Consider the following 25,343-nt stretch of genomic DNA (forward strand, 5'->3'; position numbering starts at 1 on the left):
CGAGGAAGGGAGTAACGGTGTTTAAAAAGAAATGCATTCATTACCTTACTTACAACCCCTTGCTCATCACTTTTACAATGAAATATGAAAAATTAAACAGGATTTATAATCAATACTACAAGTGACAAAAGTACCTAAGAAGGCACTCTAAAATTTAGTCACTGCTAAGAAAACTGGATGTTTTGTTGTTAATAATTTCATAGAACATATTCATTTCAGCTAGTAGGTAAGTGTCATTAGGCTTGACATAAAAACAAAAAATATGCCACTTGGAAATGTTCCTCTCCAAAGACTTTGCATAGCACAAAGAATAGGCTGATGAACACATGGCTCTCAGAGAACTTACCTGGGCAAACTTGTGAATTTGTTCCACCACGGCAGCAAACAGAGCATGGACACTTTCATCAATCAGACTCTGCATGTAATGTACCGCCTCTTCATCAGACAGGTCCAGACGGAATTTATCCTGAACCTGTAAGGTAACATTCTAATAAATCTTCTAGAGAGGAAAGGTAAATTTAAATAAGTATTATTAAAATATATCATGAGCCAGGCACAGGTGGCTCACGCCTGTAATCCTAGCTACTCAGGAGGGTGAGATCTGAGGATCTTGGTTCAAAGCCAGCCCGGGCAGGAAAGTCCATGAAACTCTTATCTCCAATAAAACACTAGAAAACCGGAAGTGGTGCTGTGGCTCAAGTGGTAGAGTGCTCGCCTTGAGCTGAAGAGCACAGGGACAGCACCCAAGCCCAGAGTTCAAGTGCCACTATGACAAAAAACAAAAAACAAAAAACATGAGTTAATTCTATGCCAATAATGAATTATAACTAATAAAAGGAGCTAAGAGTCATTGTTTTATGTATGAAGATATACTGCTTTCAAAAACAAAGACAAACTGGGAGAGACTAAGGGGTACATTGTCCAAAAAGAAATATACTCTTTACCTGACTTTGTTATTATAAATCCTCTGTACATCACCTTTATAATAGCAATATTTTTTTAAAAAAAGAGACCTACTATTCATTCAACCCAAAGTATTTTTTACATTTTTAATAGTTCAGATCTAAATATTTGGCTGAAATTGTGACACATTTATACCTGTTATTGTGAAATGAGATCTCCCCCCTTTAACTGACAGAGATCACAGGAACTATGTCACTCACTGACAAAAATAATCTACAGATAGAAGATATTCACTTGGCATAATACATGTTCTTTACAAAATATGACTACCTTCCCTTTAAGGAGGCTTAACTTCCTTACACTTTAATTGGTATCACATTTGCTGACCTGTGTTACATTACCTGTCATTGTGTCATACAGCCTTTTCCATATTTTTCTGTAAGTGTACATTAATTGCACAGTGGGGTTTTATTATTCCATTTCATACATGCATATAAACTATTCTGGGCATATTCAGAACACTATTTATCCCCATTCCCATTGTCTGCCTTCCTTCTTCCCTCTGGTGCCTCTCCCCAATAGCCTGTCTGTTTTACTTTCCTGTCATTTATTAATTTTTAGTATTAACTGTACTAAGAGTTTTGTTATGGTACTGTGGACATGTGTGTATTCAAAATGACCCCCTATGCTGCTTTCTCTCTCCTAGCTTCCTAAGGCACTGGTCATTTTTTCCAAGATTAGTCACTTTGTTCATTGGATAAATCCTACATACTTATCCAATTGTTAAGCTACACAATTAATATTTCATCTCAGCTCTTGGTATTCCTCTGATAGATTTGCATATGCTGTCATTATACACTCATTTTCCCTTACATTCCTAAACAAACATATGACAGCTATTTCACAGTACTTTTCTGGTCGGTGGGACATCTGGGTCAACTCAGGAGGTTTCGACTCATATTTTTTTTCACTAATTTTGTATCATGTTTGCCTGTTTCCTCACATATATCGCAACTTTTTTGTTAAATAATAAACATTCTGAATGGTATTTTATGGAACTGAAAATTATGTTGTGTTCCTGTGGAGATTCATTCTAGAAGGCAGTTAAATTGGTTATTATGAAATATAAACACTAAGCACTACTGAAACATCTGTTCAGGTTTTTAAGCTTCTGGCTTCCTCCTTGGATGGGATATTGGTTTCTGCAGTTTCACATTCAGAAAAAATTTTGTGTCTAAACTGGAGAGGGAAGGTTCATTTTCTCTATGACTCACTTTTCCAAAATTTCTTCCCTTTCTTGGCAATCACAGATAGCTCCTAACAGATCTTTTATAACGTGCATTCATGCTACCACTCAAAACACTCTGAAAAGCACCTCAGAATGAAAGGCTATAAACTTGTAAATCTCTTCCACTGCAGTGCATATTGCAAAGACAGATAATGTTTGTTGTTTTATTTGGTTTGGGTCACTCCCTAGCCCTTCAAACAGTACTGTATTTTTGTTTTACTTTAACATTGTTATCTGGACCAGTATCCCAGTCTTTGAAATACAAGTACTCTAATACTTAGTACACTTAGTGATACTTCAAAATACCAAAGAAAAAAGTTAATATCCATAGTAATTATTTCTCCATCTTGGAAATGCAACCACAACCCTTAGTCCTACAATCCACTTGCAGTCCTCCAGCACACTGGGCCAATTTCAACAACTATTCATTTGCAAGAAAAAAAAAAAAAAAAAAAACAGGTTTTCTGAAAGACAGTCATTTAGCCAACAGTAAAAATTTTAGAAGTGGTAATCATATGCTGAAGAGAACATTTTACCATTACTTTTACCAGCTGCTCAAATGATCTAAAAGAACAGGTGAGACAGAACATATCAGTTATGACTGCATAAACATATTCCAGTCAATGATGGACCACAGGCCTGACCATCAGCCCCTAAGATTGTAACGGAGATGACAAGGCCTCAGCACCTAGCGACATCCCACCAGACATCCCACCAGTCTCCAAGTCACAGGGAAGAACACTCCTCCTATCTGTGGTTATGCCGGTGTAAATAAATCTACCACACTGCTAAAATCACAGCACATATGATCATGTACAGGACATAGGAGTTGGTCATGAAAAACCATGTAGCTATTACATTTCTGGCTGTATCATTAAGTGCATTCTTTAAGAAACAATTCACTATGAAACAGTATGTGATGTTATCTGAACAGCAGCAATAGTCTCTCACATGTTGTGTTTGCTGAATCTCTTGATTATACCATTTTCTCTTTTGAGTTTAAATTCTTGTGTTGTTGATCATAACTGTAGTGTTAGTAATGTATACTGTGTGTACACATTCTATCAACTCAGTGAGTTAGTAGGCTATATCATCTAGGTTTCTATCAGTACACTAATGTTTCCATGATGACAAAATAAATCACTTAATGGTGAACTACTCAGAATATTAGGCACACATGGCTATATTACATCATTTTAGTTTTGCTCTTCAGAATCTCTCATGGGTTTACATCACTCTTTGTGTGGATACTTTTCTATATCTCTTCTCATACTTCTTCATACTTGCTTCTGTATTCAATGATTCCAAACTTTTAAGTATTTTAGTATAGTTCACTAGGCTCTCTCCTCATCTTTCCTTCAGCATTTCCAGGTTAATGTTCATCTTATAACACAAAACATGAGTATATACATTGCACTGAAAACAGTGAGGCTAAGACTGCTCTTCATTTAGACTACCACATTTTTGGTAAGGTCAACTTTCTTTTTACTTTGTAATCTATAGATATAAAAATGGTAGGAATTAAGATCATCATGCTACATCTGACTTATCCATTGGCATTAAAATCAAGTTCACAGTCATTGAAATTGGATGTTTAACCAGAAAAGACCTCTAACATTTAAAGACTTAATTGTTTAGAGCTACTATTAAAAACTACTTAGTTTTGCTGTTTTGTTCTTGAAGCTAGGAACTCAATACCTCGCTCAAGCTAGCTTGGGACTTGCTTTGTAGGCCAGAACTGACATCAAACTCTTTGATTTGTCTGCCTCAGCCACCTGAGTGCTGAAATTACTAGAATGGATAGCCACACCTGGTTGTTCTTGTGGTTACTGTTAAGAGTTAGTGAAGATCTAGTTCAAGGATTTCAAACGTGTAAAGTAGTATTAAGAATATGAGAAAAATATGATTAAAAATTACAGGGAAGACCACATTGTTTTCTTTTTGAAATGCTAGAATTTTCTGAATAATAATCTTACCAAGGACTGAATTTGACACTAAAGTACAAGACTACATTACTTCAGTATTACCCTAATAAGGGAAAGGTTTACTGTAGCAAACTTTACATTGTGTCTATCCAAAAGTACCCTTTTCATTTATTTAAAAAGGCAATCTATTTCCCTAGTCAAAAACTATAGGGCAATAGAACCTCTCAAATTGTTCTGGTGAATAATTATTTACTCCTTTGAATTATAGCAGGCTTGTTCTAAGTCACAGACCTATTTTTGTCTCAGTTTTCTATCTAAAATCCAGTGACAATTTAATGACTAGAGAGATATATTAGAATGGCTTCATGGGAAAAAAAAAAAAGCAGATACACATTTCTCATAAGGAGATGTAATAGGCAAAAGCTGCAGGCGCTAAAAACAAGCTCTTATCATTCAAGTGAAATGATGTTAGAACAGCTGTAAGTAATGATAAACACCCAATTCAAGTAGACCTTTTCAGCATGTTAACAGAAAGTCTTTTAAGTATTTTAAATCCCATTTTCAGATAATATTCTTACACTTAATGTCTTTTAAATAAAGACAACACTTGCTCATCATGGCCAGACACTTCACATCTGAAAGATTTACTAAAAAATATGTCTTTTCAGCATAACTTTTAAAAGAAACCAGCAGCAGTTTACAAAAGGCATCCACTTCCACCAATGGACAACTGTGATGCTTATCCCTTTCAGCAAGGAGAACAGAACATCTTAATGTACTAGTTCTCAGCCAGTGAATTACAGGTTACTGATAGCCTACTGAAAGCTCGTATTTGCTACCAAATACAGAATCAAATTATCTGACTTCAAAGTGGATCTGTACTTCCAGTTAAATTCATTAACTGAAATTTAGATACATTTTAAAATCTGAAATCTCAGTTATCTTATCATTTTTTAAATGAGTAAATTTAGGCTGGGTGTGGCGGTGCACATCTCTAGTCCTAGTGCTTGGAAAGTCGAGGCAGAAGGCTCATGAGTTTGAGACCAGCTTGGGCTATATTGAAAACACATGTTTCAAAAGGGGGAGGGAAAGAATATGTAGACATTTAATGATTAGACAAAAATAAGTAAATATACTTCCTTAAATTAAAAAAAAAACTTAACACTATATGAGTCTAACCTTTCCCTGAATTTAAAATGCCATTCTGAAGCACAATCATCCTTTAGAATCAAAAGCTCTGGGTATTAAATATGCTTTTCTGACAAATCTATGGAGACTGGTAGTATTTGTTCTAAAATTTACATTCCTAGCAATAAAGATAATTTTATAAACCAGGTGGTTTTTTGGGAGCCATAATTGGGAATTACCTAAATATGCATAAGAATAAGACAATTCATTCTATTATTCTCCTCTTTGATCAGATCAAGCTCTCAGAGAAGGCAGGGGTATTAATATGAGCTCAGAAAGGACCCTCACCTTGTTTTCAATTACTTAATAGAGTAGTAGCAACCATACAGCAAATGTTGCAAGCTTTATTTCCAAAAAGCAATTTATTAAATTTGAATGCTATATATGAATTTGAATGAAAAATCCCATATTAGCATCATTTCTGTACCATATTTTGGTGTCATTTTTACGAACATACTCACATCTATGCACACAGAGAAACACAGTGACATTCCAATTAGCATGGACATAAACTGTGCCTTTAATAGTATTTCAACATAGACTGTTCTTGCAAGCAACTCTTAGATATCCAGGGCAATTCCACAAATCTTGCAACATATATCTAAACTACATTGTCTTTCACAGGAAGCAGTGATTTTCATTATATCTAATCCCTATCCCTTGAGGGCTCTGAGTATATAACACTTTAAAAAGATTAATTTAACACTCATTATCACAGGAAGACAGTTATCCAGAAAGAGTTTTTGGTATCTCTGAAGTGCTAACTTTCATTAAAGTAAGAAAAACTTTCCCCATTTAATTCTTCTTAGTAATAAATAAATAAACTTAGAAGAAATGTTTTCCTGCAATGATTTTTCAATAAATGACAAAATAATTACAAAGAAGGAGCACAACTAATTCATTAGGGGTGAAAGGTAAAGTTTTTTAACTAAGGCTTTCTTGCTGAATAAATTTGCTACTAAAGATCCATTGAAACAAAAGCACCCTCTATGTTAATAAAAACTAGAATTTAAAGAATTAATTCTGAAAATGATGAAAACGAATCCCTAAGTAAACAATTCCTTAAAAAAACATCAATGCACAAGACTGGGAATGTGGCTTAGTGGTAGAGTGCTTGCCTAGCATACATGAAGCCCTGGGTTTGATTCCTCAGTACCACATGAACAAAAAAAGCTGGAAGTGGTGCTTTAGCTCAAGTAGTAGAGTGATAGCCTTGAGCAAAAGTAGCTCAGAGACAGTGCCCAGGCCTCGAGTTCAAGCCCCATGGCTGGCCAAAACAAATGAACAAGCCAAAAAAAAAAAAAAATACATCAATGCTGAAAATAGTGTGAAATAAGACACAACTACTATAAAGAAATACAAAAAATTCACTGCTAAAATTCCATTATAGTATTCTTTGCACAGATGATACATGAACTAAACTTCAAGGCACCAAAGGTAATTCAATTTTACAGATGACTTGAAATAGATCTTTACGTAATTTGTAGCTGTTAACTATATATGATTTCTTTGTTTTAAAGTTTATTAACAAATCAATTAAGTAACTTAGTAAGAATGTCCATTTTATTCTTCAACACAAAATAGTATTACCTTTAAATTACTCTAAATGAACTTGTTGCTGGGGTTTCAGGCTTCTTTTTAATTACTGAATTGAAGGAACGTGAATGAAAAAGCACTGACTGCTAAGTGGTCATGTTTATATGTTTATACATTAAGCTGATTCTTCTTTGTATAGCTTTTTCTCCCTGAATAGAGTCATCCAGATACAAAAGCTAGGAAGATTTATAGTCCTTAAAGGTAAGGCCGCTGTCCTCTTTCAGTGCATTCTCCCTAATAGCAAAATTAATGATTTTATTGGGAAAACATTTTCTATCAAATGTTTTACATTCCTTTCACAGACTAGTACATTCTATATAAGCTTTCTATACCTAAGTCTTATATATCCTTTGAATTTTCTCAGAATGAATTCATGTTTCCTCCATAAAACCTATCTGGACATCACATCTAAAATCTCCAATATCACTACAACTCAAAATGCCTTACTCCCCTCTTAATTTTTTATCAGGAACATTGACCACCATCTATCAAACTTAATATCTGACTTTTATATTTATTTCTCTTACTAAAAGTTAAGTTTCATGAGGGCAGGGAAATTTTGTTTTCATAATGCAAACACTAAGACAATAGCAGCCATTATAACTTGCTTAAAAAGTACTGTTGAGCTGGTAGTTCAGGCCACCAGCTCAAATCACCAGTTGTGATTTGAGAACAGAGCTTCAAATATATGCAACCCAGACACATAAATAGAAGAGATTATTATCACCAACTAATAAGCGTTAAACTAGAAGTATATGTGTGGCTCCTGGTAGAAGAAGCAAGAGTGCAAGGCCCACAGTTCAAGCTCTGGTACTGGCATACACCTGCACACATGTATGCAAACACACACACATCACACACACACACACGCACATGCACACACGAAATTAAAATATTGTTAAGTGTATGAATATAAAAATATTCATTAAAAAGTTAAGCTCGAAACTATAGAAGAATGTGGGTGACTTCATTTTATTCCTGACTATAGTATATCAGTCAATAAGAGAAAAGGATCTAAATATGGAGAAAATTAATGTGTTAAACATAGGTAGTGAATAATGGATGGTTTTATACGGTGGTTTTATATTTTTCTATAACTTAAATATACCACATAAACACATGTTGATAAGAACTGCAAATATTAAACCCAATAAATGAATATGGTGTCTATTTTTAGAAACTACTCCATGATTTACTTATTAGACTACTTGGAAACCTTTGTTCTAATTAGATTTAAAGAATAAAAGCAATTTTCTGGTTTTTGGGTTGGGCCTGAACTCTGGGCCTGGGCGCTGTCCCTCAGCTTTTCAGCTCAAGGCTAGTGTTCTTTCTACCACTTGAGCCACAGTGCCACTTCCGGCTTTTTCTGCTTTGTCGTGCTGAGGAATCTAACCCAGGGCTTCATGCAAGCAAGGCAAACACTCTACCACTGAGCCACCTTCCCAGCCCATAAAACCATTTTTTTTAAAAAATGGAGCTTCTTATAGAAAGAAGCATTATATGACATACTACCCTACAACTATCAGACACTCAATTGATGTTTGTGAATGATTTTGTTTTCGCCCCATTTGTTTGGAAATAGAAAGACTTGGAAAAAATTATATTAAGTAAGCCAGGCCCAAAGAAACATAGGTCCCATGGTTTCCTTTAATTGCAATAACTAATATAAGTTGAGGACAAGCAGCAAAGTTCAAAAGCTACGTACATATTACCATATAAGATGATGTTATGTGAAATGAACACCAAGATAGGGACACAATTTTTTTTCTTTCTTGCTACTGTTTTTAATGTATTTATAACGTACTGTGTGATTTTTTTGTTTCTTTGCTATGTTCTTCCCCATGGTATAACCCCTGTTTTCACTGTATTTGATGTTGGTGCCCTGCATCTTTCTTGTATATACATTTTTCTAATTTGGGGAAGGGAAGGGAAAAAACAAAATGCTTAAATAGGGATACTAGGTTGACCCATTGTAACAATGAGATGTATAAGACACTATGTTGAAAACGAACTTTACAACAACTTCGGGGAGAGGGGGAATGGGGTTAGTAATTGGGGAGGTGGGGAAGGAAGGGTTGGTAGGGGAAAAACAAAGGAGGAGGCATCCGTGCTCCATAGAAAATGTACTCATTACCTTACTCATGTAACTGTAACCCCTCTGTACAGTATTTTCACAATAAAAAAAGTATTAAAAAAACTTTAGGGAAGAAAAAAAATTCTCATCTATCACAAATTTCATAGCTATGACTTCTACAACAAAAATTATATTATGTTCTCTATAACATACAATGCAAGGAATCATCAGAAAATAAAGACCCAAAGAAATGGAAAAAATGTACATATTTCATCCTAAGTCTCATGAAAAAATAGCCTGTGTTGCAATTGGTTATATTACATTCTTGATTAGACATCAGAAAGTAGAAATCTTTTTTTTTTAGGGGTCCGGTTGTAGGGCCTGAACTATGGGCCTGGACGCTGTCCCTCAGCTCTTCAGCTCAAGGCTAGCGCTCTACAACTTGAGCCACAGCGCCACTTCCGGCTTTTTTCTTATGTGGTGCTGAGGAATCAAACCCAGGGCCTCAAGTATGCAAGGCAAGCGCTCTACCACTGAGCCACCTTCCCAGCCCCAAGTAGAAATCTTTAATAAAACATTCTTTTGAGGAAAAACATGGTAAAACTTTATATAACTGAAGCTAGAAAGAACAGGTATATAGTACCAGTCTCTAAAAAATAACTAATAAATATGCTTTTCCCCTTTCTTCATAAAATGAATTACTTTATATTTTAAAGAGACTGCCATAAAGAAAGCTGGTAACAAAAAGGAACTAGCAACACACTTCCTTAAACAGAGGAAAAAAATCCAGTGTAAACAACAATACAGTTTAACTGGCCAAAGAAACTATCTGACTTGGTTTGACAAATGCTGATAGAACTTCCATAAACGACCTCTAAACATCTCTAGTCAGAAGAACGAATAGATGACAGAGATAAAATAAATGGGTTCAAACTAAACAGCAAGATAGAACCTAACTATAGTACATGTAAACAAAATATGTAACAGCTCAAATCTCATGCTGTCATTGATTATTACTATGGACGTTTTCACAAAAATTACATTTCTTGATGGATGAGCTTTAGTCAATAAAACATAAAAAAAAAGGGCAAAAATAAATAGGACATGCCAAAAAGTGGTCTATGTTCAATTTTATAAAAAGAATCATGCTGGTTAGATAAAAGGGTAAATGTTAAATAAGAGGGCAATGTTCCATTTTCCAGAAATAAAAAAGGAATCCTAAAAAGAGCATACTTTTCTTAAATGATTAAATGGTAAGTATTAACACTGAAATTCTCACTGCTTGCTTAACATGCACAAAGTTAGCAAAATAATTTAGTCTCATTCATGTTCAGTCACAGCAGTATCTAAGTCTGTTATCTTAGAAAATAGGGCTATTTGTTGACACTTACTTCCTTCAAAGACAAGAGCAACTCCATCTTGATGACCTGTCTGCTCATCGGTGAGTTAATACTTCTAACAGTTAAAAAGCTTCACTATCTTTTTTTAAATTTAAATTTTGAATATTTAACATTATACTACTTTGAGTAAACAACTGTTTTACATATCCCTTCTGCATCAATGACTAAAAGAATCAGAAATAAGATCAAATTATATAAGCATTATATTCTGAGCTCAGATGCCAGGAATCAGGCATTTTATTTGGAATATTAAAGTTAAGCTATTAAAGACATAGGGCTGTGGTTTATACAGGAAGCCATCTTTCCAAATATACTGGCCTCTTCCAATACACCTCTGGGTATGAACAAAGAAAGAAATAGAACAGAAATAGCTAACAGGGACCTAAAAGTTGCTACATTCTAGAACTGGAAAAGTTATACAAAAGGCCTCTTTACTACCTAATAGTCTCTGGGCTGGGAAAAAAGAAAGAAAAAGTTAAAATCCTTATTTTTTTAAATAAGAAAAGTATGCTCATATCTCAGGATGTACAAAATTACCTTTTTCACAGTTTTATCAGGTTCAAGAGCAATATCTGGAATATTCGCATCAACCATCAATGAAAACAAGTTCAAAATCAGATTTGAATACCTAAAAGGGTAGAAAAAATAGCAACAAGTTAGGAGTCTACATTTCTTTCTCATACCAAGGACACTTCTAGAAATGATTATAGTTGGATATTTTAAAAAATTACTATTATTCTAAAGGAAAATACAATGTGATATAATTTATCAGCTGTCTCAGTGAAAAAAAATCTTATGAGATCTTCATAAGGCATCATTACTTGGTCTCACACTTAACAAACTTTTATAGTAATCACTTAATAATGAATTTTTTTAAAGTAGATGTGAAGAAATGGGTATTCTATCTAATTATCATTTTATGGCATTAATTGTGAGATGATAATAATAATAATCTGGTTTCTTAAGATTTCTGTGTTAGGGCTAAAGGAATGAAAGAGAAATATCATCTCATGAATTATTCATGACTATGTGATACTAACCATGCTACAGGAAATACGGTGATGGGTCTGGATGTAAATAATCCTAAGTGAAAGAAGGACAACTAGCACTCTACTACATCAAAACTGATCACGGTATCTTTAGAATAAATATGCTTACTTGCAACAAGAACCAACAGTGTATGTTCACTAATCAATAAACTCTTCCTTTCTCTTAATGAGAAAACATTACTTTTCTACATCATCATTTCTACAGGCAGAACCTTAGGGGGGACAGGGTAAATGAAATCTACCTTGCACTACTTTACTTCAAACTCCAGAACACTCTAATGCATTTAACTGCCCCCCTCCTTTTTTTTTTTTTAATCAATTTTGTGGCAAAAAGGAATTCATGTTGAATATGAGTCAAAGGAACTTTGGTTTTCAGTAATGAAGTATTCAGGTGGTTTCAGAAAAAGTCTCAACACAAATATCTTGTACTTGGGCTGGGAAGGTGGCTCAGTGGTAGAGCGCTTGCCTTGCATGCATGAGGCCCTGGGTTCGATTCCTCAGCACCACATAAGCAAAAAGAAAAATGCCGGAAGTGGCACTGTGGCTCAAGTGATAGAGCGCTAGCCTTGAGCTGAAGAGCTGAGGGACAGTGCCCAGACCCAGAGTTCAGGCCCCACGACCGGACCCCCCCCCCAAAAAAAAAATCTTCTACTTTCTTCTCTAGGGGAAACAGGTCAGAATTTTCGTAATATAAAACCTTTATTCTGGGCAGCTATCTACAATAAAAATCTGCAAGCCATTATTCAAAATCTTCCTAATACTTGAACTCAAATGGATAATGGGACTTGGATGCAAAAAAAAAAAAAACAAAAAAAGACTTTCAAATGACCTGCTCTACAATTATTTCTGCATCTAATATTGCCTTTGAAAATCAAGTGAGATTATAATGAAGACTTCTACTTTGATGTAGTCATGTAATCAAATAGTTTCTAACCCATTTAGATTCTTAAGAAATATGATGACAGCTAAACATTTAAAGCTTGCTCTATGGTTTCTTGTAGGAACTGATGTAGAAATGATGTCCATTTCTACTTACATAATTTTGTCAACCAACAAATATTTGCAGAGTCCTGTACGTGCCACACATCCTGACACTGGGGACATAATTGTAAACTGAACAAACAACATTCCCTACCTTCCTGAAGGTTCTGCCATGGAGGAGGATGAGAACACACACCATAAACTAATAAAGAAGATAATTTAGGGTCTACTGGACCAATGAAAAGATTTTTCAAAAAGAATAAACAAAAATAAAATCAAGGAAATAGATGGAAAGAGGTAATTATGTTAAGGAGGTATGGTTTTATTGCAAATACACTGAGAAGCAACTGAGTTTTAAAGAATATAGGTATATGCTTATCAACATTTTTTTAAAAGCTCACACATTCCACATGTAGATAAATGTGGGACATTTGGCCTTGTGGAATAAGCTACTAGATACTGCAGAATTCTTTCCATTCTGAAGAACAGCCTGCTCATATTCCTCAGTTACCAGCTATAATGTAACTTTCTTGTAGACTCCATACATTGGTACAATCTAAGGGTATGATGACGTATTCGGCACTCGTCCTGTTTGTATTGCTCTAACTTGTATTCAAGGCAATTTCATATTTTTTCTACTGCAACAAGCCTTCATGGTTGTCACACAGGCCTGTGCAGCCTAGATTTATAGTTGAAGAAGCTGAGCTCTGATTAAATTCCTTGTCAAAGTTCTTGGACCTGGTGAGTGGCTTTGAGTATCAGAACCCAAATATTTTGCTCTAAATCTAGGACTGGTTCTTTGTTATGCACATAATGGTAAATATTCATTTATTCAACAAATTAAAATGTATGTGCAAAAAAAAAAAGCTCACACTGGGTGTGGTGTGTAGCTCAGTAGTAGAGCACTTACTTAGCAAATGCCTTGGGTTTAATCCCTACCATCATAATGAAAACAGCAAAGCTAATATACTTGTAAAAAAATAAAAAAACAAAAACAACCCCCCCACCATATACAAGCAAAAAAAACAAGTGGCTCATGCTTTTAATCCTAGCACTCAGGGCTGAGATCTGATGATCAAGGTTCAAAGCTAGACTAGGCAGGAAAATCCATGACACTTTATCTCCAATTACCCAGAAAACTAGAAGTAGTGCTGTGGTTCAAAGTGGTAGAGTGCTAGCCTTGAACGAAAAAGCTCAGGAACAGCACCTAGGCCCTGAGTTCAAGTCCCATGACCATCCAAAAGGGGGGAAAAAGTTGGAGTAACGATGCTTGACGGGAAATGAACTCATTACCTTACTGATCTCTGTAGAGCATCTTTACAAGAAAATACAATTTAAAAAAAAATCACACTGGCTATCTTGTGGGGACTCAGAATGGATCTAGGGGATCATATCACAGACTTCCAGATAAAAAGAAACACCCGAGGCTATCAGGTTGAATTTGAGGTATACAGTTTATGATACTTGCTGATTGGTTCAGTGCAGGTGGAGTGAGAAGGCAGATAACTGAATGTAAACAGGATTTAGCCTCACTAATAAAAGTAGAGACTCCTGTTTTCACTGTTTTTGATTCCAGTGCTCTGCATGCATGCATGCATGCATGCATGCATGTATGTATGTATGTATAGTGTGTTACATGTTCTAAGCACTACATGAACAACTAAAGTTACAAAGATAGGACCCACTGAAAGCTCACTGCCTACTGGAAAGATATTCAGGTATAGTATGTCTCCTGAGGTGGGACTCAGTTGGATTATGAAAATTCATTTCACATATTTAAGTCAAAAATCCCACTGGATGTGAATAACTGACACTCTTGAGAAGTCATCAGAGTACTTTCTCTATTCTGTTCGTGTTCAAATAAACATGATTTCAATTTTGCCCTTGATGACATATTTTACATGACATTCAGAATGGAGGAAGCTGAGTTCTAGAGGCATTAAAGAAAAAAAAGAGGAAATAAAGAAAAATCAACATCACTGTACAGCAGCTGAGTGATAAGGCATTAAAGAGACAAAACCATACATAACATGTACTCTAATCACTCAGAAAACTTTTAACTGTTCGTAGAGAACCTAAACTGTGGTTGATAAAGGTACTATGGAACAAAATTGACTGAACTAGTATGAGGCTCAGTAAGTTAAATACTTCATTCGTTAGAACTCCGCACAGTGGCTGCAGTGCTGTGAGCCTGCCTTCAGGAGACTGGAATAGTGTGAAGCTTTTCAACCTTTTTTCCCATCCTAGCACTGTTCAAGTACACAAAACATTCTTTACTACACAGCTGCCAAGCACTGACTTTGAAGTTGCTCTCTTTGCCTACTTATATAATGCTTAGCTGGGAAGATTAAGAAATGTGATAATTAGTGGGGAAGGAGAAAATTTCACGCCTTTTTACTTTGGTACTAGACATTTTTTTTAATCAAAATAGATACCATATGGTTGTTAAAATATCTTTTTGTCTTGAGTCATCCTGAAGACAAAGTAATGTTAATGAATGTGTAAATCTCAAACACTCGTGTACTACAAAACTGACAAAACTCACTATGTCAAGCAAGTCAATTTACCTTCGAAGGTGGAGAAAAGCCGTGTAACACTGCTTGCGGAACTCCTGGTATTGCTCACTCTGGGTACCACCCATTCCTTCTACCATTTCTTTATTCAGCTTCATTGGAGGAGGAAGAGGCTTTGGATCTCGACCCAAAATATACCCAAAGTCTATGTGGAAGAGTTTGCCTGGATTGACATGAAGTTTAACTTTAGAAACTGGCAGAAGTATTGGGAAGTTAGCTCAGTGGAAGAGAACTTGCCTGGCAAGTGGAAGCTCTGAGTTTGGTTCTCAGCTATGAAATATAAAAATTAAAAAAATAAGCAACTAGAAATTGAGGTATATATTATTTAATTGGATTAAATAGTCTGCCTTCATAAAAATTAAGTAGCTCATTAAATTGTGACTTAACCTCTAAGTTTGTGGAAGCACATCAAAGTGTATATTAACTTATATCCACCCAGAATAAACTTAATTACAGTGACATTAATTTTAAATTTTAAACTCTATTAAGATCTCCAGAATCATGGATATTCTAAGGAAGAGAGTTTTTTTTAAGTTAGCAAAAAGTACTTATAGTATAAAATTTCTCATGTCAGTAAGTTTAGGTGAACAACTCTTAATGTAGTGGAATATCATTTTTTTATTCATGTATTCCTGACATGAAACTTTCCTTTACAAGTACTAAAATAAAGTCTCAGATTTAAATTATATTATTCACTTTATTTGAGTCATTTTCAACTAACTTTCATTAGCTCAACTACAAAACCAAACTCAGTACTTACATCTGCCAAGAACTCAATACAGTTATTCTTCTAAGAATTTAGGTAAGTACTATAGAGTTAATCTTGTAAAAAGAAAACTGACAGTAGTTATTGCCTAAAATTAGATAAAACAGGAAAGGAGGAAACAGTTAACTTTAAAGGATGATTCAACATAGAATTCTGAAAATGTCTTCTAACTTACAAATTAGTATACAGAATGGATGAGTTTAAACACAAAATCAAACTCTCCAAAGGCAGAAATTTAGGATTTATAGTTGTAATGTAAGCTGCTATATTCCTAGCTCAGAATAAATTTTAGCATACAATATGCACTTAGTTTAAATGAAGGAATTCATTTGCTTAAAAAAATCAACAACAACAACAAAAAACTAGTCAGGTATCAATGGCTTATATTTGTAATCCTAGCCATTCAAAAGGCTACAATCTAGAGGATCATGGTTTAAAGCAGCTCACTCATAGTTCTACAATGAAGTATCTCAAACAATGACCTGCAAAAAGTAGGGCTAGAGACTTGGCAAAAATGGTAGAGTACCAGGCTAGACAAGCAAGTTCAGCAAACTTAAAATTTTCATAAGGTGAAATTTAAAAAGGTGACAAATAACATAGTTACCAGGTATACAATAAGCTAATGCTTATATAAGCTATCATTGCTATTTTTATGATGATGATTCTCAAGCTAGTAATAGGTGTATCAAACAAAGTAATAAAAAAATTCTCAATTAGGGCAAGAATGATACATCTCCACAGGGTAAGCTAGTAAGTCTAAGAAGGAGAATTCTTTTAGTATGATAAAATTTACTCCAAATGAGAGCCATGTTTAGCCACAGATCAGATTTCTTATAAGTGCTTATATTATTTATCTTATATTTCAAATAGTTCTTAAAAGTTAAAATTCTGGCCTGGCACTGGTGGCTCACGCCTGTAATCCTAGCTACTCAGGAGGCTGAGATCTGAGGATCGTGGTTCAAAGCCAGCCCGGGCAGGAGAGACCGTGAGACTCTGATCTCCAATAAACCACCAGAAAACCGGAAGTGGCGCTGTAGCTCAAGTGGTAGAGCGCTCGCCTTGAGCTGAGGGATAGCGCCCAGGCCCAGAGTTCAAGCCCCACGGCCGACCAAAAAAAAAAAAAAAAAAAAAGTTAAAATTCTGAACTTTGTTTAAAAGTAAATGTCAGAGCCTAGATACTGGTGGCTGGCTCACACCTGTAATCCTAATATTCAAAGGCTGAATCCTCTTCAGACGGAAGATCACAGTTTGGAAGTGAACATGAGCAAGAAGTTTATGATGACACTCTTATCTCCAATGAGCCTCTCTTCCCCCCAAAAGCACACAGGCATACATGTACACGTGCACGTGCACACACACAGCCTATACTTTTCTTTAACTTAGAGCTTGGGAACTGTCCCTGAGCTTTTTAGCTCAAGTCTAGCACTCTTGCTACTGAGTCACAGTTCAACTTGTGGCTTTTGGTGATTAACTGGAGATAAGTTTTACAGATTTCTTAGCCCAGGCTGGCTTCAAACAAAACTTCTGATCTCAGCCGCCTGAGTAGTTAGGTGTGAGGCACTGGCACACAGAAAAAAACAAAACAAAACAAAAAAAGTAAATTTGAAGCAAAACCACTTCAAAGACATTTAAGCAAACTGCACTGAATTGACATTTAGATATCTATTACACCTGAGTATCACAATAGCCAGAAATTAAATTAACATTAAAAGGATAAGAAATTTCATTGTGCAAAAATTTTAGGCATCTTTCTCACAAGAAAATAACTAAATAATATATACTAAGTTGAACATTTTACATAACTAAAAACAGAACTCGAGAATTGGGGGGGGGGGAGGGGAACCCTGCAATGTAATTAGTAGTAGTAATTCTAAATAAGAATACAGGGAACTACACTGACAACTGGCTAGAGTTGACAGAATTTGTACCAAATTGGAAACATGAGGTTCTTATATGAAGAGAAACAGCCTATGATAAACACCTAAAACCATTATCAAAGGTTTACTAACTGGCTGTAGAGTACACTATAACTACTGCATAGAGAACTTCCTTTCAGAACCCTAACATGGCTACAGAAGTCTAGAAGTGTAACAAAATGTTTGGAAAAGTTCCACACACCTCACAAGCCCCACCACCCTCCTCCTCTTCCCTTATCTCCTTCCTTTGGAGTGATGTAGTACTGTGGTATGAACTAAGGGACTCACACTTCCTTGGGCAGGAACTCTACCACTTTAGCCATAACCCCAGTCCTATCTTAACAGATTGGATCTTAAACAAAGTCTATGATTTAAAGAATAGGAGGATCTAGTTTTAGAATTAAAAAAAAAAACTTGGTAATTGTAACTCACTGAAAAAGTATCACCTAATTTGTTAAGTTACAAGTGCTATTATGTTAATTTTCCCTGAATTAATTAAAAAGTCCAAGGTGAAATTGTTAAGGGTTCCATGCCTTCAACTAGATACATAGTCCCTGTTCCACAGAGGGAAGTACTTTTTTTAGTGGTCTATTGACATTCTGAACTTCCCAGTTCTTTTTTTAACCTTTCTAGACACACATTTCATTTTACATTTCAAGAGGTAAAGCAATGGAGAGGCTCATGTATGATGACCATGAATGTTCTTCAGTTTAATTATTTACATTCTTTGTTCCCAGCATTAAGTACATTTCGTAACTAGTGTAATTCTTACTGATAATTAGCACTTAAGAAGACCAATCTGGTCAGTTCTTTAATGAGAGCTGCTACAACACATGGTTTCCATAATGGGCACCATGTTTTCAGTAGAAAATGGAGTCCAATTTTCTTCATTTCATTATAATCATTACTGGGATTCCAATGTCTGCTATGCATCATTGCTTGTAAATGATGAGTGTATTTCTATTCTTGTGAGAAATTTCTTACAGAACAAGATTAGGGCTCAATCATAAAGCATAAATGATTCAGTATGCAATAATGAAACCATTATTATACTGTGGAAGTGCAAGGAGCCATGTTTTTTGAAAAGAAGCTATTAATGTTTTAAGAAAATTCATCTTATACATACCAAAGAGAATGTTTTTTGAAAAGTTACTGTCTATAAATGAAACCTATAAGAGATTTTGACATGCCTTTTATGAAATAAAGAAACTAAAGAAATCCAAGAAATGTAGTGTTTTACAAAACTCTCACCTTAAAGAGTAAGGAGATAAGATATATAAAATAAACCAATCCAAACCTTTACTGCAATTACTTCTATTTTTCTCTGATCTGACAAGGAGATGTACTAATTAAAGTTTCTTATTATTTGCGTAAATGACACTAACATACTTTTAAAATTATAGTTCAAGACACCTGTAGTTTAGGGGTTAAGAAAAAGAGACTACTGAATGACATTAATACTTAACAGAACATCTTAAATTTTCATTTTACCTAATAATTAAATTCACAATCTCAAAATTGTATTCACTATTTTTACACCTATTCACTCCTTTTCCTTCTGACATTTTACTGTTCTTCTCTATACTCCAAACCCTAATCTTCTGAATATTCCATAAAACTCCCAACAACTTTCACTTGAGTCTCCAATACACAAGTTTTCTTTTGTGTATCATCATATATACATTTACCATTTTCTCAGAAAATGAGAAATGTGAATGTATCTTTCTATTAATCCTCCATTAAAATGGCAAAGAAGATGAAATACAGCCACATTATTACAATGAAACTTGTATTTTGGAAGAAAAGTTTCCTCAAGATACATTCCAATTACTCATACCATTACTTAAACCTTTAAGACATAGTTGGTAAGAGATATCTTTAAAAACTGATAAAAGTGTAGAACAGACATGGTTTTTTTTTTCATTAACAGTTTTGAGTACCAAAGCATACGACATAAAAATTCAGATCAGTATAGATATTCCAATTACCTTCTAACTTGCTTCATACTGCTTATTAGTTAACATTTAAGATGGGTTTTTATGAAGAGACAAAATTATTAAGCTAAATAATGAGAAGGAAACCATATCTAACCCTGACAGTATATAGGTTTAATCTAGTTCCTTTCAAGAAAAATAAAACTTTTGCCAATTTTGTTAAATTATTCCCTACACTAGTTCTTTCTTCTAAAGAAATATTTCATGGCCAACAGGAAATAGTCACTTTGAAGAAGAAACACAATGGCCTCCAGAGAGAAATTATTCTTACTTTGTTTCTAAATTTTTATGTTCTTACAATTGAGATCCTTCCAAAGCTTTTGTTTATATGGACCATGTATTAATGTTTACTGCATCTGAAGTTAAACTGAGAGATTAAAAGTATTATTTTAAGATAACAAATTACATTTTACCATAATGTGTTTTCTATATAAGTAATTTTTAAAGCAGAAAATGACAATTTTATCTTGTGGTATACAAATCTCTTTAATGTATGGCTTCATAGGAAGATTCTAATACCTTTTTCCCTCTAGTATAATATTTTGTTCTGAAGTAAAAGGAGCATATCCATCTCAAATTAACATTAATTTTTAAAAGGAAAGAGAACTTTAATAATCTTTTCAGATACCTATAGTTTTCTGTAATATAAAAACAAGTTCTCAGCTGTTCCATACATTCTAAAGTTTCATAAAGTCTGAAGTTAGACTATACCAATCTGTTATTTTAACAGGCTGTTTCTGGCATGCAAACTGATAGTCTAGCTAATACTAACACAGCTCTCTTTACTTGGTTACTATGGGCAGATTTTGATAGAACTGATGATGTAAATAAAACTCCTATTCAAAATGATTAAGTTACTGGTTCCCTATGTTGTACAATTCCATTCTCTTAAAATTTGACAAGTATTTGCTGTAGAAAATTAAAGAAGTGAATCAACATTTTAATAATCTAGCACACAATTGCTATTCTATAGAATTCTATAGAAACATTACAATATAGCCTCAGAAACTTATTCATTTTTAAAAATACATTTTTTCTAATAATTGTATTAAATTTAATATTATGGCTAGAAGTGTGACTCAGTAGTATCATACCAGCCTAGCAATCAGGAGGTCCTGAATTTAAACCCAAAGTCCACGAAACAACAACAACAACAATAAGCAAACATGTAGTATTATAATCTATAATTTGACTCTAACTGTAGTTCAAGCTTTTCCATATAACAGATGATACAAATAGAAATAAACAAATTTCTCTCTCATTTAGAGTAATGTCAACAGCCAGCCGCAGTTATGAGCAAAAATGCAGCTCATTTCAGCTTTTACTGGCATGTTTTGTCTTCTCTCTTATGGAGCCAACATAGTTTTGCTAATACATATTCTCCACAGGGTAACTACCTCTTTCTTAGATATATAAAGTGTAATATCACATCATTTAAAAATTTATCTGTTAGGAGAAGAAATCATGCCTTCTAAAACAAAATTTAAAAACAGACAATAACAAAACAAACAAAAAAGTAACTTCAGAGTGACCATGTTTAAGTTCTATTACAATTGATTATCTTGAATAAACTTAAACTTAAGTATATTAAAAAAATCCATTTACCATAGAGATGGGTGGAAAAACAGAGAAAACAAAGGAAGGGACAATGTCCAAAAAGAATTGTACTCATTACCTCACTTATGAAACTGTAATCCCTCTATACATTACCTCTATAATAATAAAAAATAAAATTTAAAAATCTATTTGTCAATTCCTCTCTACAACTTGAACATGTAGCTTTTTGATGAAAGAATGTAATAGCAAAGCATTACATTAGCAAAATATTTTTCACTCCAAACTTCTTTACAAAAACACAAAACCAATAATAAAATTGAGCACAAGGCAAACACTGACAAAGGAATTTCCACACTTTGACTTTTACTATGGATAAACAGCACCCTCTGCTGCAGAAGTCAGAGAATATCCACCAAGCTAACCTAAATAAAGCCAGGCAGGACAAAAGAAAACTTGGGGGTATCATTAGATGAGACTCAGTTTGCAATATAGATTTGGAATTTTCTATATGTAGTGAAATATTTTATTTCTAAAATACTTAGCTATATCCTTTTCTGTCTCAACTATGTTCATGAGAGAAGGGTTTAACAAGCACAAGTCCTCAAAAAGACAACAGTGCAATTAAGTCTGAGTATTTTCCCTGCTCTGTTCCACGGCTCATCAACAGAAACAGACAATAGATGATACAGTAGATGGAACTCTGCTTATTATTCACCACCGCTTTCATCCCGACAGCAGTCACTCTAAAAGTTATATTTGCAAATAAGAACAGGAGTCTTAGTGTTCTATTTTGAAGAACAGGAGAAATTTACCCAATGTGTATTGTAAAATATCCCATCAGTTGTTGATAGATTAGGTAAACAGCTAAGAAAATCCGAAGTTCTCAGTTTTGAAAATGGTATAGAATCAGTTAAATACATAATAGACACATGATAAATAATGAACGGAGTTTCATAATATTTGTAATGATTTTAAATAAAATAACTACTTCTTGCCTGATCCACAGTCAAAATCACTTTAAGCTACACAAAGTCATATTCTTTTTTTTTATTAATAAGTTTTTTTATTGTGAAAATACCATACAGAGGAGTTACAATTACATGAGCAAGGTAATGAGTACATTTCTTATCAAGCATTGTAGCCTCCTCCTTTGTTTCCCCTTCCCATCCCTGCCCTCCCAGCCTCCCCTCCTCCCCACTCACTCATCCCCCAACCTGCCGCGCCCAGCCAAAGTTGTAAAGTTTGTTTTTCCACATAACATCTTGTACATCTCATTGTTGCAATGGGGCCACCTGTATCCCTACTTAAACAATTTGTTATTTCCCTTCCCCTCCCCAAATTATACCAACATCAAATATAATGCAAGCAGGGGTTATACCGTGGGAGAGGGACATACAAAAAAAAACAAAAAAAAATCATCTTAAAAATGTTAGAAACAATAGCAAGAAAGAAAAACCATTTGAGTTCTTATCTTGGGGTTCATTTTGACTAACATCAACTTCTCTGACTGTTTCTGCTTATATACTAGTTATTGCAAATAAGGGAAACCATGAGACCTATGTTTCTTTGGGCCTGGCTTACTTCACTTAATATAATTTTTTCCAAGTCTTTCCATTTCCTAACAAAGCTCAAATTCTAATGCATGTTTAGAATAAATATGACTTGAAACTGTCTTGAAATATGGATGCATAGTAAAAAGTAAATAAAAAATACAAATTTTTAGAAGTTGAAGAATGTAGTATATTTCTATTGAAATATTCAATTTGCTCTTATGTAATCTAACTTTGAAAACCTAGAAAAGAATTTGAGAGCATTTTTCCTATTAGGGGAGATTTAAAATGCCAACAGTATATTACTACTTTATGAAATAATCACAAAGCAGCTAAGTAAAAAAGAAAAAGATGGTCTCACATTTAGCATATTTAAGGTCCCTATCCCCTTTGGCTTTTTTTCTTAAAGAAGCACCTAAAAAACAAAAACAAAAAATTTAGAGCACTCTCTAGTAGAAAACTGGAGTTTATAGCTTCTGCATCTGCCATTTTACAATTGAATTTCTAGTTAAAAAAAAAAGTAATAGGGAGGCAATAAGGAAAGAGGTGACATTGATCAAGATGCGCTCTATTCATAAACTGCAGTGCGGAATGGCAACTCCTTTGTAAACTACATAAAAATAATTAAAAATAACCTGAGGAGAACATACAAGAGAAACAACAACAAAAAGCACATATTACATTTTAGATACATTAAAAACAATAGCAAGCAAGAAAAAAAATGAGTTGTGCCCCTATCTTGTGGTTCATTTCACTTAACATCATCTTATATGGTCATATGTACATAATTTTTTTACCTTTTCTGCTTGTCCTAAACTTATAATAGTTGACATAATAATATAATAATATAAACTTATAATAATAATAATAATATAATAATATAGTTATAATAGTTGACATAATAGATGACATGATCCTGTATTTTAAAAATCCCATAGACTCCACTCCCAAATTACTCAAGCAGATTCATAACTTTGGCAAAGTAGCAGGGTATAAAATTAACCCTCAAAAATCAATGGCTTTTCTGTATGCCAACAATGAGAAAAGTGTGGCTGAAATTAGGAAAGCATCTCCATTCGTAATAGCCCCACAAAAAATAAAATACCTAGGAATTAACTTAACCAGTGAAGGACCTCTATGATGAAAACTTTAAAAACTTGAAAAAGGAAATCAAAACAGAACTTAGAAAGTGGAAAAAACCTCCCATGCTCCTGGATTGGAAAGATTAACATCGTGAAAATGGCAATACTTCCCAAGGCTATCTACAAATTCAATGTGATACCCATCAAAATTCCAACCTCATTCTTCAAGGAAATAGAAGAGGCAATCCAAAAATACATATGGAACAATAAAAGACCCCGAATAGCAAAAACAATCCTCAACAGAAAGAACAGTGCTGGAGGAATATCAATACCAAATTTCAAACTCTACTACAAAGCCATAGTAATCAAAACAGCTTGGTACTGGCACAAGAACAGACCTCAGGACCAACGGAATAGAATTGAAAACCCAGAAATGAACCTACAGACCTATAGCCATCTAATCTTCGATAAGGGAGCTAAAAAAAAATAGAATGGAAGAAAGACAGCCTCTTCAGTAAATGGTGCTGGCAAAATTGGTTAACTACTTATAGAAAACTAAAGCCAGATCCTTATATATCACGCTGCACCAGAATCAACTCCAAATGGATCAAAGACCTCGGAGTCAAAGCTCACACTCTGAAAATATTACAGGATAGATTAGGAGAAACCCTAGGTCTCCTTGGCACAGGCCGAAATTTTCTTAATAGAGACCCCGCAACACAACAAATCAAAGAAAGGTTGGACAAATGGGATTGCATGATATTGCAATAACAAATCCTCAAAGAAACAACTGCCCAATAAATAAGTGTGCTAAAGACTTAAAGAGAAACTTCTCTGAAGAGAAAGAAGGATGGGCAATAGACACATGAAGAAATGCTCAACCTCCCTAGCCATAAAAAAATTCAAATCAAAACAACATTGAGATACCACCTCACCCCAGTTAGAATGGCTAAAATCAAGAACTCTAATAACAACAGATGCTAGAGGGGATGTGGACAGAAGGGAACGTTACTGCATCGTTGGTGGGAGTGTAAACTTATTCAACCACTTTGGAAAGCAGTATGGAGTTTCCTCAAAAGACTCCACATAGAGTTCCCCTATGACCCAGCAATCCCACGTTTGGGTATTTACCCAAATGTTTACAAACAAGACCACACTAAAGCTACCAGCACGACTATGTTTATTGCAGCACTATTTACTATAGCTAAGATATGGAACCAACCCAGATGCCCCTCAGTAGATGAATGGATCAAGAAAATGTGGTATGTATACACAATGGAATTCTATGCCTCCATCAGAAAGAATGACATTGCCCCATTTGTTAGGAAATGGAAAGACTTGGAAAAAATTAGATTAAGTGAAGTAAGCCAGGCCCAAAGAAACATAGGTCCCATGGTTTCCCTTATTTGCAATATCTAGTATATGTCTGAGTAAAGCGGAAAAGGTCAGATAAGGTGATGTTAGGGAAATGAACCCTAAGATATGTATTCAAATGTTTTTT

The 25,343-nt window shown here is 34.4% G+C and overlaps 1 protein-coding gene across 2 annotated transcripts in view; it reads right to left on the reverse strand.

Moving 5' to 3' along the window:
* Positions 1-25,343, reverse strand: part of Pik3c3 (phosphatidylinositol 3-kinase catalytic subunit type 3) — a 110,218-nt gene that overhangs the window by 8,226 nt on the left and 76,649 nt on the right. For both annotated transcript variants that reach the window (XM_070029250.1, XM_070029249.1), the window contains exons 22-24: positions 14,972-15,140; positions 10,912-11,002; positions 347-472 (exon numbers count right to left, since the gene is read on the reverse strand). In XM_070029250.1, the coding sequence (XP_069885351.1) occupies positions 347-472; positions 10,912-11,002; positions 14,972-15,140 (386 nt within the window). The remainder of the gene's footprint in view (positions 1-346; positions 473-10,911; positions 11,003-14,971; positions 15,141-25,343) is intronic.

This window comes from Dipodomys merriami, unplaced genomic scaffold (assembly GCF_024711535.1).
Source record: "Dipodomys merriami isolate MVZ:Mamm:240054 unplaced genomic scaffold, mDipMer1.0.p SCAF_2, whole genome shotgun sequence".
Classification (NCBI taxonomy): Eukaryota; Metazoa; Chordata; class Mammalia; order Rodentia; family Heteromyidae; genus Dipodomys; species Dipodomys merriami.